This window comes from Gallus gallus, chromosome 2 (genome assembly GCF_016699485.2).
Source record: "Gallus gallus isolate bGalGal1 chromosome 2, bGalGal1.mat.broiler.GRCg7b, whole genome shotgun sequence".
Taxonomy (NCBI): domain Eukaryota; kingdom Metazoa; phylum Chordata; class Aves; order Galliformes; family Phasianidae; genus Gallus; species Gallus gallus.
Genome location: NC_052533.1, coordinates 115,595,147 through 115,608,722, shown reverse-complemented (window position 1 = coordinate 115,608,722; position 13,576 = coordinate 115,595,147). Strand labels below are relative to the sequence as shown.

Here is a 13,576-nt window from a genome sequence, read left to right as displayed (position 1 = left end):
TATATCCAACCTAAACCTCCCCTGTTCCAGTTTAAAACCATGAAGTTAATGTGGATCATAGTAAGCTACATACCACTGTGTTTAAGATCTGTGACTGAAACAGTATTGGTAACACAACCTTTTAGCTATTGCTCAACAGTGCTTGCCCAGCACCAAGGCTTTCTCTGTTTCTTCATCTGTGCCAAAACCACTACCTCCTTCCTCCCTTCACCCAGCAATTGAGGCTGGAGGTAGGCAAGATGCTGGGAGTGGACTATGGGGTCTGCCTGTGGGAGACAGTAAGCAATTGCCTTTGCATCACTTGGGGTAGCTTTTTGGGTTTTCTTTGTTTTTCTTGCTTCTTCCTCTTTCCTTCATTTCCTTCCTTTCTCTTTATTAAACTATCTTTTTATCAATGTAGTTTTCTTCCGTCTAATTTGCTCCATATACCCTGCTGCAGTGTAGTGAGTAAGCAAGGGGTTTGTGTGGTTCACAGCTACTGGTCTGGCCTCAGTCTACCACAAGGGAAAAAGCTTTTCCCTGGTGGAAAAAAAAAGCAGAACTTTTGCCTTTGGTTGTTAGTTGTCTACCCAAATTCCAAATTTTTCTGGAGTTCCAAAGTACCTGGTAATTAGGATTATCAGAAATTGCCTACCATAGATAGAGAAGATTGAAGATAAATGGAAGACTGAAGATCAGGACTTTTAGAAACTATGGTAAGGGAAAATTGCAGTCATTAGCGGTTTTCCTAGAATCAAATAATTTTATTCAAATGGGGATGAAAAATCCTATTTTCCATATCAGACTCTAAAGAAGAAGTCCATTTGTTGCCACTGAGTGTCAAATATAGGAAGTCAGTAATACTTCACAAAAATAAAGGGCTAAGATTTCATTCAAATTATCCTTATCATAGCCATCAAGAAGTACAGAAGTATGTAAATGCTTCCCGTGCTGTGAGAGGTAACACAACAAAAAGAAAAAAAAACAGTGCCTTTTTCCTTTCTTTTTTAGATACGGAGTATGCCTCTTCTTTCAACTGCTGAAATTTGAAGGAAACAAATCTTATAAAAATAGCTTCATAAAATGTGATTAGTTAATCACTTGACCACTACTCTGTAAAACATCAGAAATATAGATCTACACTAGTTTAAAAAAAAACCCTGAATCTAAGTATTTATTTATTTACACATTAACCTTTTTCAGAAATGTCATTAGGAGTGTAGTAGCAATGCAGGATAGTTAAGCCATGCATACAAACATTTTTCACTTGATTTTGGAAAACATAGTATAAGATGAACCACTTCACATTTCTTTTAATAGAATAATAACACTGGATTGCACCATGCTAAATACATATATTTCTTAAAATCTGAGAATAATAATGCTTATTGTTGCACAGAATGTAAATATTGACATTCATAGATAAGAATATGAGATAAATTGCACTGACATCGTTCACTTTCTTTTCAACTGGGCTAAGGCAGCGATCGCTACCTCTGACTGGACAGAAAACATACATTCTTCCATGGACAGGAAAATTCTGTGCTACAATAACATTCTTGTTTGGTGGTGATCTGTACCCAAGGACTACCATGAGGAGTTCACAACAACTAGTCTGAGTAGGTGTAGGCCTTTGTTGTGCTGGGCTTATCATTTGGTAGAAGGATAAAAGTTAGCCTGCTAATCACAAAGGAGGAGACATCCACATGACCTCTCTTAAAAGTGAAGATTGTATTCTCACATGTATATCTTTTTGCCTCACAGCAGAAATGCTGAATGGAATTCTTTCTTTCTAAGAAAAACTAAATTCTTTACATTTAAGAGCTTGCAGGGCCATAATGATGGTGGATTTCAGCACAACAGGATCGGTGTAGCACAGTGTGCCCTCACTAAAGGTCTGTCCAGTACCGCACAATACAGGGTTCCCAGCACCTGAGGGATATAAAATTAACTAAGCCATGTTTATGAAATGGAAAAGGAGGATACTTAAATCAGCATCTTATAGTCTGTAGCAAACACCTGCACCATTGCAACACGCCCAAACACAGTTCAAACACAATGCAATTTATAGTACACTCAGCAAGCCTTTGAGGCCAACTCTCCCATACTGTAAGCCTCCGTGCACGTGCTACAGAGCAGGTGTTCACAGGTAACGTTGCTGATCTCTCAACAGCATCCAGAGTCAGAAAAACAATGAGCAACTCATGCAGCTTTGTCCCACATAACTGTTCTATTTAAACAAAACATGCTGTGGGCCAGAAAAATGTTCTGAAGATGTTCTATAAATTGTATCACCTTTGCCAGGGTCTTGTGGTCTTTATTTTGTCAAATGATGTATTCCAGTCACATGATGGAGGACAAGTTTTTGTCCATCTCGGAGACATGAAAAAGAACAACCTGCTGCTAATACTGGAATAATTTAACCAAATCTAGAGTCTGTTTCAGCATGTTGCCAAAGACCTCTAGGAAATACAAAATCAGGAATGTCTGTTGTACCACAGGAACTGTAATGAAAGCACCACAATCTGTGTACCCTTTCACAATCAGAGACTTATTACAAAAGCAATATAGAATATACAAGGGATTGAGTACCAGACACTGAGTTATTGTCTTACCCTATGAACAAAGGCAGTCTCCACTAAATTGTTTGTCTTCTCCTATAAAATGTAAATATATTGCCTGCCACTCTTTCAGGGTTGTTACAATGACTGAACACCTGATACTTAGGAAGCTTTTGAGGAGAAAAAAAGATGAAATAAAAGAACTGGTAAAGATTAGAACAGTTATTAAAGCAAAGAACATATCAGTTATCTACCAAAGCAATAATTAAAAAAATATTAATATCATTTTTATCTCTAAAGATTCCGGTTTGTTACTGAATAAAAAGAATTACATACAATGAATACAAGGTAAACAATATGAAAGAGTGAGTTTTCACTTAAGAATTGCACATTAAGCAAAAAATTGCTACTCTGAAATCAAGAAGAAAATATAAGTTTTTACAAGTCCTGATATCATTGCATTGAAATCATGGAATCTTTCTATAATACAGAATAAAATATAATAGTAATATAGAATACAGAATAGATCATGCCTAAATGTACTTGCAAGAAATTAACATCAATTATCACTACCTTTTACTTCAACCACACATGTGGGAGCCTCCCAGGTATTCTTATCTTTCAAATGGTGGTTCATAATTAGCTATTGTGCATAATATATTTTAACACTTCTAACTTCATGAGTATACGTAAGGATCAAACAAGAAGAAAACATGTAAATGAGCATTATAATTTAATACCAATGTTGTGTAAAAGAAGGAATAACTTCTTTTTAATCCTCCTTACTTTTTAAAAGTTGAAGAATTTGTATTTAAGACCAAGTATGCTAAAGAAAGATAACAAAAAAAAAAACCCAACACTTGCATGTTCACTGTCACTTACGACGTTTGTGTTTAAACAAAGTTATTCTTACACTAAGACAAACAGCTGATTTTTTTTTTTTTAAACCAAAAGTCATGGTTTGGTGACTTTTTAAATTGATATTCCCAGTAATTGCCGGGAAAACACAGTTCAATCTGCTGCAATGAATATCACTGAGATACTGAGAGAATAACATGAATTCTCAGTGGACTTGAGCTAAATGTAAAAGAAAGCCTATGCCAAAATGGCAGGGGATTCCAAAAGGATTGCAGACTTCCAAAGAACTACTTCAAGTCCCTATTAGATTACAAAACACAAGACTTGGCATGGACATATATCTACAAAATGAGTTCTGGAATATTTTCAGTTACAGATCTTAATTGCATTACCTTTTACATGTTTACAAATACATGTGGTTTCATAGCTTCTGTTTAGTCATGAATATACTTTCCACCATGAGGCTATCTGCTAGTAATGCATTTCAGCCACTTACATAACTGAACAAAACTTAGAAAATTACCAGTGTTAACAGCCCTCCTGTGCGCCCTACATTATACATAAACCAAAATAAGAATGTAGCCCCATAATATTCCTTTTCATCTTTGCCAATATATTTTCTCTGAAATGTATCCTTCCTCTTAGAAGCATAATAGCTTAGCTGATTCTTCTGTTGGTGAATCAAGTAATATCAAGCCTCAACACAGAGGGGATGCAATACTGGACCTACTGCTCACCAATGCAAATAAACTGATTGGTGACATGAGGTGTGGAGACTTCCTGGGTTGTAGTGACCATGCAACAGTGGAGCTCATGCTCCAGAGGGTTAAGACAGGCAAAGAGGAAGATATAAGGAAGCTGCTAGGCTGTGTAGGGATAGGGTCAGGAAAGCCAAGGCCCAGCTTAAACTGAACTTAGCAAGGGATGTCAGAAAGAAAGGCTTCTACAGGTACCTCAATCAGAAAAGTTAAGTCCAAGAGTGTGTACACCCCCTTGTGAGTGACACAGGCAGGTTGCTAACAACAGACAAGGAGAAAACTGAGGTACTTAACTTTTTTGCTTCTGTCTTCTCTAAAAACTACTCGCCATACAGCCCTCAAATGTTTGATCTGGTAGGAGGGGATCAGGGAATCAACATCCCTCCCACTGTAGGAGATCAGGTTCATGAGCACCTGAGGAACCTGAAAGTCCACAAGTCTATGGGTGCTGATGAGATGCATCCCAGAGTCCTGAGGGAATTAGCTGATTTAGTTACCAAGACACTCTCAACGATATTTGAAAAGTGGAAATCAAGTGAAGTCTCTAGTAAACTTGTTGCCATCACATCCATTTTTAAGAAGGATATAAAGGATTGCAGAGGGAATTACTGACCTGTCAGTCTCACTTCTGTGCTGGGAAAGATCACAGAGAAGATTCTCCTGGAAGCTTTGCTAAGGCACATGGAAGATAGGGAGGTGATATGGTAGAACCAGCACAACTTCACCAAGGGAAAATCCTGCTTAATCAATCTTGTGGCTTTTTATGATGGTGTCACTGTATCAACAGACAAGGGAAGAGCCACTAATGTCATCTATCTCAACTTTAGTAAGGCCTTTGACACAGTAGCCCACAACATCCTTCTCTCCATACTGGAAAGATACAGAGATGATGGCTGGATTGTTTGATGGACAAAGAACTGGCCACATGATCAAGTCCAGAGATTGGTGGTCAACAGCTCAGTGTCTTGATGGAGATCAGTAATGAGTGGCATCCCCCAGGAGTCAGTGCTTGGACTGATACTCCTTAGTATCAGTGACATTGACACTGGGGTTGAGTGCACCTCCAGCAACTTTGCAGATGACACCAAGCTGTGGGAGGCAGTCAACACAGAGGGACAGGATGCCATCCAGAGAGACCTAGACAGGCCTGAGCAGTGAGTCCAAATGAACCTCATGAGGTTCAACAAATCCAAGTGTAAGTTCTTGTACCTGGGTCGAGGCAACCCTTGTTATCAAGGCAAGTTGGGAGATGAAAGGATTGAGTGCATCCTTGCCAAAAAAGACCTGAGCTGGTCAAGAGCCAGCAATGTGCCCTCACAGCCCAGAAAGCCAGCCATATCCTGGGCTGCATCAAAAGAAGCACAACCAGCAGGTCGAGGGAGGTGATTCTGCCCCTCTACTCTGTGCTGGTGAGGCCTCACCAGGAGTAGTGTGTCCAAATATGGAGTCTTCGGTACAAGAGAGACACAGACCTGTTGGAGCGTATGCAGAGGAGGGTTGCAAAAGTGATCCAATGAATGGAACACCTCCCTTTCAAGGACAGGCTGAGAGCACTGAGGCTGTTCAACCTAGAGAAGAGAAGGCTCTGATGTTACCTGATAGCGGCCTTTCAACATCTAAAAAGGAGCTTTAGGAAAGAAAGGGACAGACTCTTCAGCAGGATCTGAAGTGATAGAACGAGTAGAAATGGCTTCAAGCTTAAAGCAGGTAGATTTAGATTGGATATAAGGAAAAAGTCTTTTACAAAGAGGGTGGTGAGGCACTGGAGCAGGTTCCCCAGAGATGTGATTGATGTTCTGTCCCTGGAGACTTTCAAGGCAAGGCTGGATCAGGCCCTGGGCAACCTGATCTGGCTATGGTATCCCTGCTCACTGTAGGGGAGTTGTACTAGTTGAACCTCCCTGAAGGGAGGTTGTAGTGAGCTGGGGGTCAGCCTCTTCTCTCAGGTGAAGAGTGATAGGACTAGAGGGAATGGCTTCAAGCTGCACCAGGGAAGATTCAGGCTGGACGTTAGGAAATACTACTTCTCTGAAAGGGTGGTCAGGCACTGGAATGGGCTGCCCAGAGAGGTGGTGGAGTCACCGAGCCTGGTGGTGTTCAAAGAGCATTTGGATGTTGTGTTGAGGGACATGGTTTAGCAGGAACCATTGGTGATGGGCAAATGGTTGGACTGGATGATCCGGTGGGTCTTTTCCAACCTTAGCGATTCTATGATTCTATGATTTATATAGGTGACCTTTAAAGGTTCCTTCCACCTCTAAGGATTTTATGATTCTATGATTCTATTCCATTCTAGCTAAACCTTCACTGACAATTCCAATGACTGCTAGGAGCTTTTTTTAGCAGAAAATATCCCAAAAGTCAGTTTCATACTTTTAATACGTAAGTAGATCAACCAAATTCTGATAAAGATTCTCTTGGATACAGATCAAAGGTCTTGCTCTGCAAAAACCTGTACTGTAAGTAGAGAATGGATTAAAATCACCTGTTATCAATAGTGGAATTTGTTTTTGCAGAATTCAGCCTTACAAGCATGAGGCTTTGTAATTTTTTTTTCCCCCCAAGTAAGGGCTGTATAAGCAATGAATAATGAATACTAAATGTAACAAGTGATACAGCTATTGGCAACAATTCCCTGCAATTTACTTATGGCAGAAAGCCATGATTTGAAAGTACTTAGACTGCATGTGTAAAAAGCATCAAAGCAGTTAATAGATTAATGCAGTACATAAGAAAATGTCGCAATATCATGCAGTTACTGATCTGGAAAATACAGCAATGAAAGATAACTATGCTTGCTGATAGAAACTTAAGTTCCTTATTTTACCTTCAAAAAATAAAAAGTGCCCTTCCTGTGCCACCATTTGTTACAATCTCAAGTTTTGCGCAGTTCTGCGGGGTGTAACCTAATAATCATATAAAATGTAATACATACACTGCCAGCAAAAGGGAAAATGAGATTTAAAAAAAAAAATTTAAATGATCAGTCTTTCAGAAGAACAGGACTTTCAAAATAAACAGATTTATATTGACTGTCCTATTGGTACTGGTTACTATAACATGGCTACGTTATAATCGCTGTAACCATAGTTACTTATTGAGTATGCCATGATTTTCCTCCAGAATCTCAGAAGTGCTTATATAACACTCTAATCAAACCAAAGGTCCTCTTTGTGACCTTTCAGTTTTAAGAAGATTTTGTATGAACTTGGCTGGTTTCAGCGAAACTCATGGTAGAAAAATGTTCTAGGTTTTGCATGGCATAAAACCAGAATAAATACCAGGACAGACTCTTACAATCAAGTCCTCATTTAACATAAACAAACAAACCAAACAAAATGAAACAAAAAAAAACCCACACTTTTTTTACACAGATAATATTCTGCATAAAAGCCGAAGTATGAGAAAGGGTAATTTTGTTCATATTGCCTTTCTAGCTATAGATATTTGTAGGGATTCAAGTGTCTGTCTACAGGGAAAGATCTACACATAGGAGAAGCAAACTTACACTGGGTACCATTCATCTCACTACATCTGCAGATGTTAATAAGAGTCTATTCTGTGGGTCGTACATCATGAAGCTAATAATTTCATTCACCTTCTCCCAGTGAACCTTTCAAATGTCACAGAATCCTACTTAATTCTACTTTAGAGGAGTCCAGTGCTTTACAGCAACACAAGATACTCATTTTTTTGGTCACACTGACAAAGTTGGAAAGATTACTAAACTACAGGAGAAAATAAAGAGATATTTATTCATAACTAGCTACAGACTAGTTAAAGTGCCCACTGGGACCCGTGGATTAACTCTGGAATAACAATTGATTCTATGGAGATAGCAAGTCCTCAGCCACAAGCAGTGTGGCTTCCTATAGGAGGAACGAATTGCCCCCACTGAGACACAGAAGAGATCCAGCCTATTGTCTTCTTTCTTGTAGATACAAATGCATCCATCAAATTTAAAATTACTGAAAAAACCCAATGAACCAACAAAAAAAAGAACACAGTATGTATTAATTCACAATTATTTGAACAAAATAATTTTTAATTAAATCATCAGCATGGTCAAGCACTGGAACACATTGCACAGACACATCAACAGTCCACCTTTGCACAGACTCTCAAAACCCAACTGTGCTATGTCTAGAGCAATCTACTCCAGTTGATTGTTTATGTAGGAAATAAAAGTTAATCACCTGAAATTACGTAGGAAATAAAATTAATCACCTGAAACATGGGATTTTGAAGCAGCTAGCAGTTTCCTCACACATACGTATGACCCTCATGACATCAATTCCTGAAAATTACTGAGTTTCGCAAGCTACTGGATACTTAGACTTTAAACATAGGAAGCAGATTCAAACTTGGCTATCTTTGATGGAATGTTAGACTTCTCATCTTAATCAATAATTTAGATTTAGAAAAAAATACATTTTAGAAAAAAATATTTTTTTTCCAGTTACCCAGCAGTTCCATTGCATCATCTTCATTGTCAATATCTTCTTCAGTTACAGATGGAGCTGTGCTGTGAGCAGAATCAAAGGAGTCTTGAGAAAGCATGGCAGCCAGCAGTTTCTTATGTTGCTGCTGCTGCTGTTTTAGTCCTTTACTCTTTGGCTCCATTTTTAAGCTGTGAGGGAAGAAAGCATAATAAATATGCATAAAGCATATGAACCATGTCACACATTTTACAAATTACTGCAGCCCATGATGTCACCTACATCTGATTAACACCATCAGACCACACATAAACCTGCTAGCTATCACTCACTGATCACTGGATGTTATAAATCAGTTTTTGCATTCAGTTCCAATCTAAAGTTTTGATTGAACGATGATGGGAAATTCGCATTGACTTTATGGTCATTTGATAAATTTTAAACAAGTTACATGAACACAACAAGATATCAATTACTAAGCGGTGTTTTTAAGGCACTGGTCACACAACAGCAATACTGAGAAGGTTAATGCTGTATGATTGTTTTAAGGACAATATAGTTACAACAATCTTCATTATGAATTCTTGACATGTCCCTAACCTAAGTAAAAGACACCTGGAATTGCAGAGAAGTTAGCAGAAGGGTCTAAAGCAGGAATTGCTGTAGTTACCAAATTTTGATTCCTTCCAATCTTAGATTAAAAAAAAAAATGGGAACACCTTAGACTGTTTTATAGCCTGTTTCAGGAAGATGAATCTTTTGCAAAAGTATGAAATACAGTATAATCAGTTAGCTTTCCCCTGTAAAGATAAACCCTAATATGATAGAGTGGACACTGGGGATGAAGAACAAGCTTTGAGTTTAGGATATGGTTATGGATGGAGCGTCTGTGAGCTTTAGTTCATTTCAGGCTTTGAGAAACAAGAACATCGTATTAAAAATCACTAATACTCTCCACGGTGTATATATGTTATCCCTTAAGGAAGTTTCCCAAGGGCCATGCTGCTTCTCAGAATATCCACAATATTTTTCCATGTAAAAAGACCTACCAATAGTGACATGGAGCATAATCCTATTTTTTGGTTCCTGAATTTCTGAAAAGGAGCTCAGTACCAGCAGGGTCACCATCAGCACTTCTATATAGTCCTTTATCACATGTTAATACCTTGTCTTATTCCCTTACAGCAGCAACAGAGAGAAGTGCTCAGAACTAAATCTCTTTGCTCCCATCTAGAAATCAGCTTATTTCTGCTCCTTCCTATTGAGAGAAGGGATACAATATCCTTAATTTCCTCTACAACATGTAACAAATCTTTATCCAGTGTCCTTATTGGACTGCTGAATAAGAAAATACAGAGACCCAGGCCTGCAGAATCAGGCTACAGAGACAGCTGCTGACTCCATTACTTTTTCAGGAACAGCAGAGAGACTGTGTTTGAGTTCTGTTGGTTCCAGTCCAAAGTCTGGCTAAGGGATCATTACTACCTGCTGCTGCTGCCGCTTTGGAACCATAATGTTTACACTTAGAAACTGTAGTATTTACACCTACCCCCACAATAAACTAATTAGAAGTAAGAAGTGTTCTTGGATAATAAACATTTCCAACATGAATGGAAAGTTAATAAATACAGCCTCTAAGAGTACAGTAAACGATACACTAGTTTCCCTGTGACAAGCAATTGAATTCCAGTGGAGAGGACACATAAGAATAGTGAAGGCATATTTTAGACCCTTTCAAAGGGTAATCAAGGAGTTTCTGCATCCTTAAAAGAGCAATAAGAAGGTATCTGCTGCAGTCAGTGTACTGATTATAACCAAAGAGATAAGTTATAGAGCTGATGGAGAACAGTAGGAATTGAGGTAATTAATGGAGGCAGTACGCAAGCTTTTAACACACATGCACACACACACACATTTAGCTTTATGTATGAAAATCAAACCATGGGATTGCTAATGAGAGTAAAGTCAGTCATATCCAGAACCACTAGAGGAAGCTAGTCGCATAGCAGTGTCTACCATTTATTGTGCATTATGCTACACCACTGTATGGGAATTTAAAAGTCCTGTGTTTCACCCACAGAAATGGGGCATTATGAAGAAAGTTCTCCTTAACTTTCTATCAGTTAGTTTCTATCAGTTTTCTAGACAGAATTAAAATCCTACCTTCCACCAGGACTGCTGCTGTCTTCACTGTCCCACTGCTCATTTTTACTTCTTGGAATTGGTGGCTGCAACATCTCAGCAGCCAGGGGATCAGCATCATTCTCTTCACGACCAATCCATTCTCCAATCACACGAGGTCTGAGAAGGGGGGTATTAAAACCTGTTGTCTCCTAAAGAGAAATAAAAACAAAAAACACCAAAGCACCATACAACTTGTTCTCAACTACAAATGTAAATCCAAAAATAAGACAGTAAAGTTACTCATTAAAAAAGTAAAGAAAAATTATACAATATGTTAAAATGTCAGAGGTCTAAGTAGCACCCAGAAAGAATCACAGACTAATAGAGAGACATTTTCCATTAATAAAATTCCAAGAGAGATTTCCTCACCCTGGTGTTTCAAATCTCTCCTTGCTTCTCAATATCAACTGTATAAAGTTGGAATTTATAATTTTTCATGAAAAATTTTGTTTAATAAATGTGTGATTCTTGGAACCCATACAGTGTCAGTTAGGCTAAGCAACAGATGAGGTCACTTGCATAATGAACATCACCACCACCAGAAGAATGTCGTAGATTAATAGCATCTCTCCTATTTGCATTATGAATTAATGCAAAACTAATAAATACATCTGCATTTGACATTTTAAAAATAACCCTGCTGGGATTTACATAATGTATCCTTCAATTTTGAAAATGGTATTAACATTTTAATAAAATGCATTTCTGAAACTAGCACTCATATTTTTAACTGCTTACTGGAAGAAGATAGCTGAAGAGGATTACAAGAAGCAAGCAAAATACAACTAGAATATTCAACACAGTAGTGGTGATTTGCATCGTTAGATTAGGAATTTAGGCTAAGGAAACAAAATGTACCTAGGAATTGTACAAAAAAGCTGTTACAAAGCAGTGAGAGTCTCTTGTCAGTGCTATGAGGAAAGCTGTAGAGAAAGGGTCATATAATACAGTGTAATCAAACTACAAAAAAGCATGGATACAAGAACTAGACACAGAAACAACGGAGCAGGAATATTCATTTTGCTTTAGTAAATTCTTTCCTAGAACAACACATTTTCAAATACAGTTTTTCTCACTAACAGAGATATGGTATTCCTATCCTTTAATAAGGGAAAAAATTAGGGAAACAAATCCTTTTGGATGCTGCCTATCTCAATGTCAGAACAAATATTCCTTCCATAAAACAACAATTTCTAAGCAAGGAGCTTCTGGAAAACTACTATACAGTGATTACTTAGCCAAGCAACCACATTTTCCTACCTTTCTGAAAACAATTTTAAAGATCCTTTCTAATTGATACAGGTATGGTAAAAGTCCAGTCTGAAGTAGAGGTCTACTGAAACAAAAAAATAAAAACTATGTGTAAGCTGCTCCCATATGAATAAATTTGTAAAACTTTGGCTAGATGCTGTAATTTTGCTCAGCCAAATTTCAAGAGCTTCCATTTGACTGAGCCAAATACAAAATAGGCCCTGGATTAGATTCATCCGCCCTTGTTATTTTGTTTTCTGCAGTGTGCCTATAAGTGCATTACCCCACTCCAGTCCATACATACATGTGTCCAGACAACTAAATTCACTTTTCACACAGTGTCTACTTTCTGCAAGGTATGACCACTGAAAATTAAACGCAGCCAGCATAGAAGAGAGAAATCTGAGGAAAACAGTGTGACTGCAAAAGTTCTGGAATATTTAAACACCAGTGATTTGCTTTTATGTACATAAAAATACATGTTTTATGTATCTGTCTATTTCTGTGCCACAGTCTTGTAATGCAATCTCTTGTCACTTGACAGGTGTTGGCTACCACAGGTGGCTTATCATTATAAAGCCTATAAGCTAGGGAAAAAGATTATTCCACAGCCCACAACACAAGGTGCCCTCGTTAGTTTATTTAAAAAGAACTATTTGGCCCCATCTGAAATTTCTTTCTGTTACTGTAGTCATTTTCTCTCTTCCTCCTCTCCCTATGTAATTTCCAATAATGAATTTAAGAGTTGTTGCTGCCAGTTAAACTTGCAACAACCAGCAGTGTCAATCTTGCTAAAGGCTGCCAGTTACCTACTTGAAGGAAGGAGAACACCTAAAAATTTATCTTTTTTTCAGTACTGAATATACTTCCAGACACTGCACTATGCCAGTCCATGAATAAGTAATAAATGAATGCCATGTCCTTGTTAAGCTGATTTCCTCTCTAGACATCCCAGGGACCAAAGTAGTACTTTCATACTCTGCTTAACAGAAATGTAATTTACATTACATAGTCATGCTTTGCCTCACTTTATTACCTTGCTTCCATTTTTGAATCCTGTTAATTAGTGCACCACAGTTTCAGTGACCTAATTTATTTTCCTTCTTTCAACTACATAAGCAGTAACAGTGAAAACAGTAAATGAGTATTAGAGACAGCTCTACTGAGAACAGTGAGGCATTTACTTGGCACGTTATTTCAAAAGCTTTAATAAATTTACTTGAAGTACTCTGTTCTCAGTCAAGTTTTTATTTATATATATATTTTTAAATTATAAACCTTAGAATCTTAACTGATTTTCAATTTATAGTCCTCCATAAGTAAATGGAGAGATTGATAGCAACATCGGTGTGCATGGAAGCACAGGTAGGCATTTAAATCTACAATAAATTAACCTAGAGGGTTGTTTTTCTGGTGTAGTCCAGAATCATCTACAAATCTCTCCTATCAGCATCTAGCCACTTGACAGACTCATACCTCCTTTATGTAGAAACAAGGAGAAGGAGAGGAAGGCTAAAGGACAGCTAAATCTCATCCTCAGATTGAC

At 37.8% G+C, this 13,576-nt stretch overlaps 1 protein-coding gene across 2 annotated transcripts in view; it reads right to left on the bottom strand.

Annotated features, from left to right (window-relative positions):
• Positions 1 to 13,576, bottom strand: part of C8orf34 (C8orf34 homolog) — a 170,730-nt gene that overhangs the window by 87,742 nt on the left and 69,412 nt on the right. For both annotated transcript variants that reach the window (XM_025147990.3, XM_015282758.4), the window contains 2 exons: positions 10,759 to 10,928; positions 8,620 to 8,786 (listed from right to left, as the gene is read on the bottom strand). In XM_025147990.3, the coding sequence (XP_025003758.2) occupies positions 8,620 to 8,786; positions 10,759 to 10,928 (337 nt within the window). The remainder of the gene's footprint in view (positions 1 to 8,619; positions 8,787 to 10,758; positions 10,929 to 13,576) is intronic.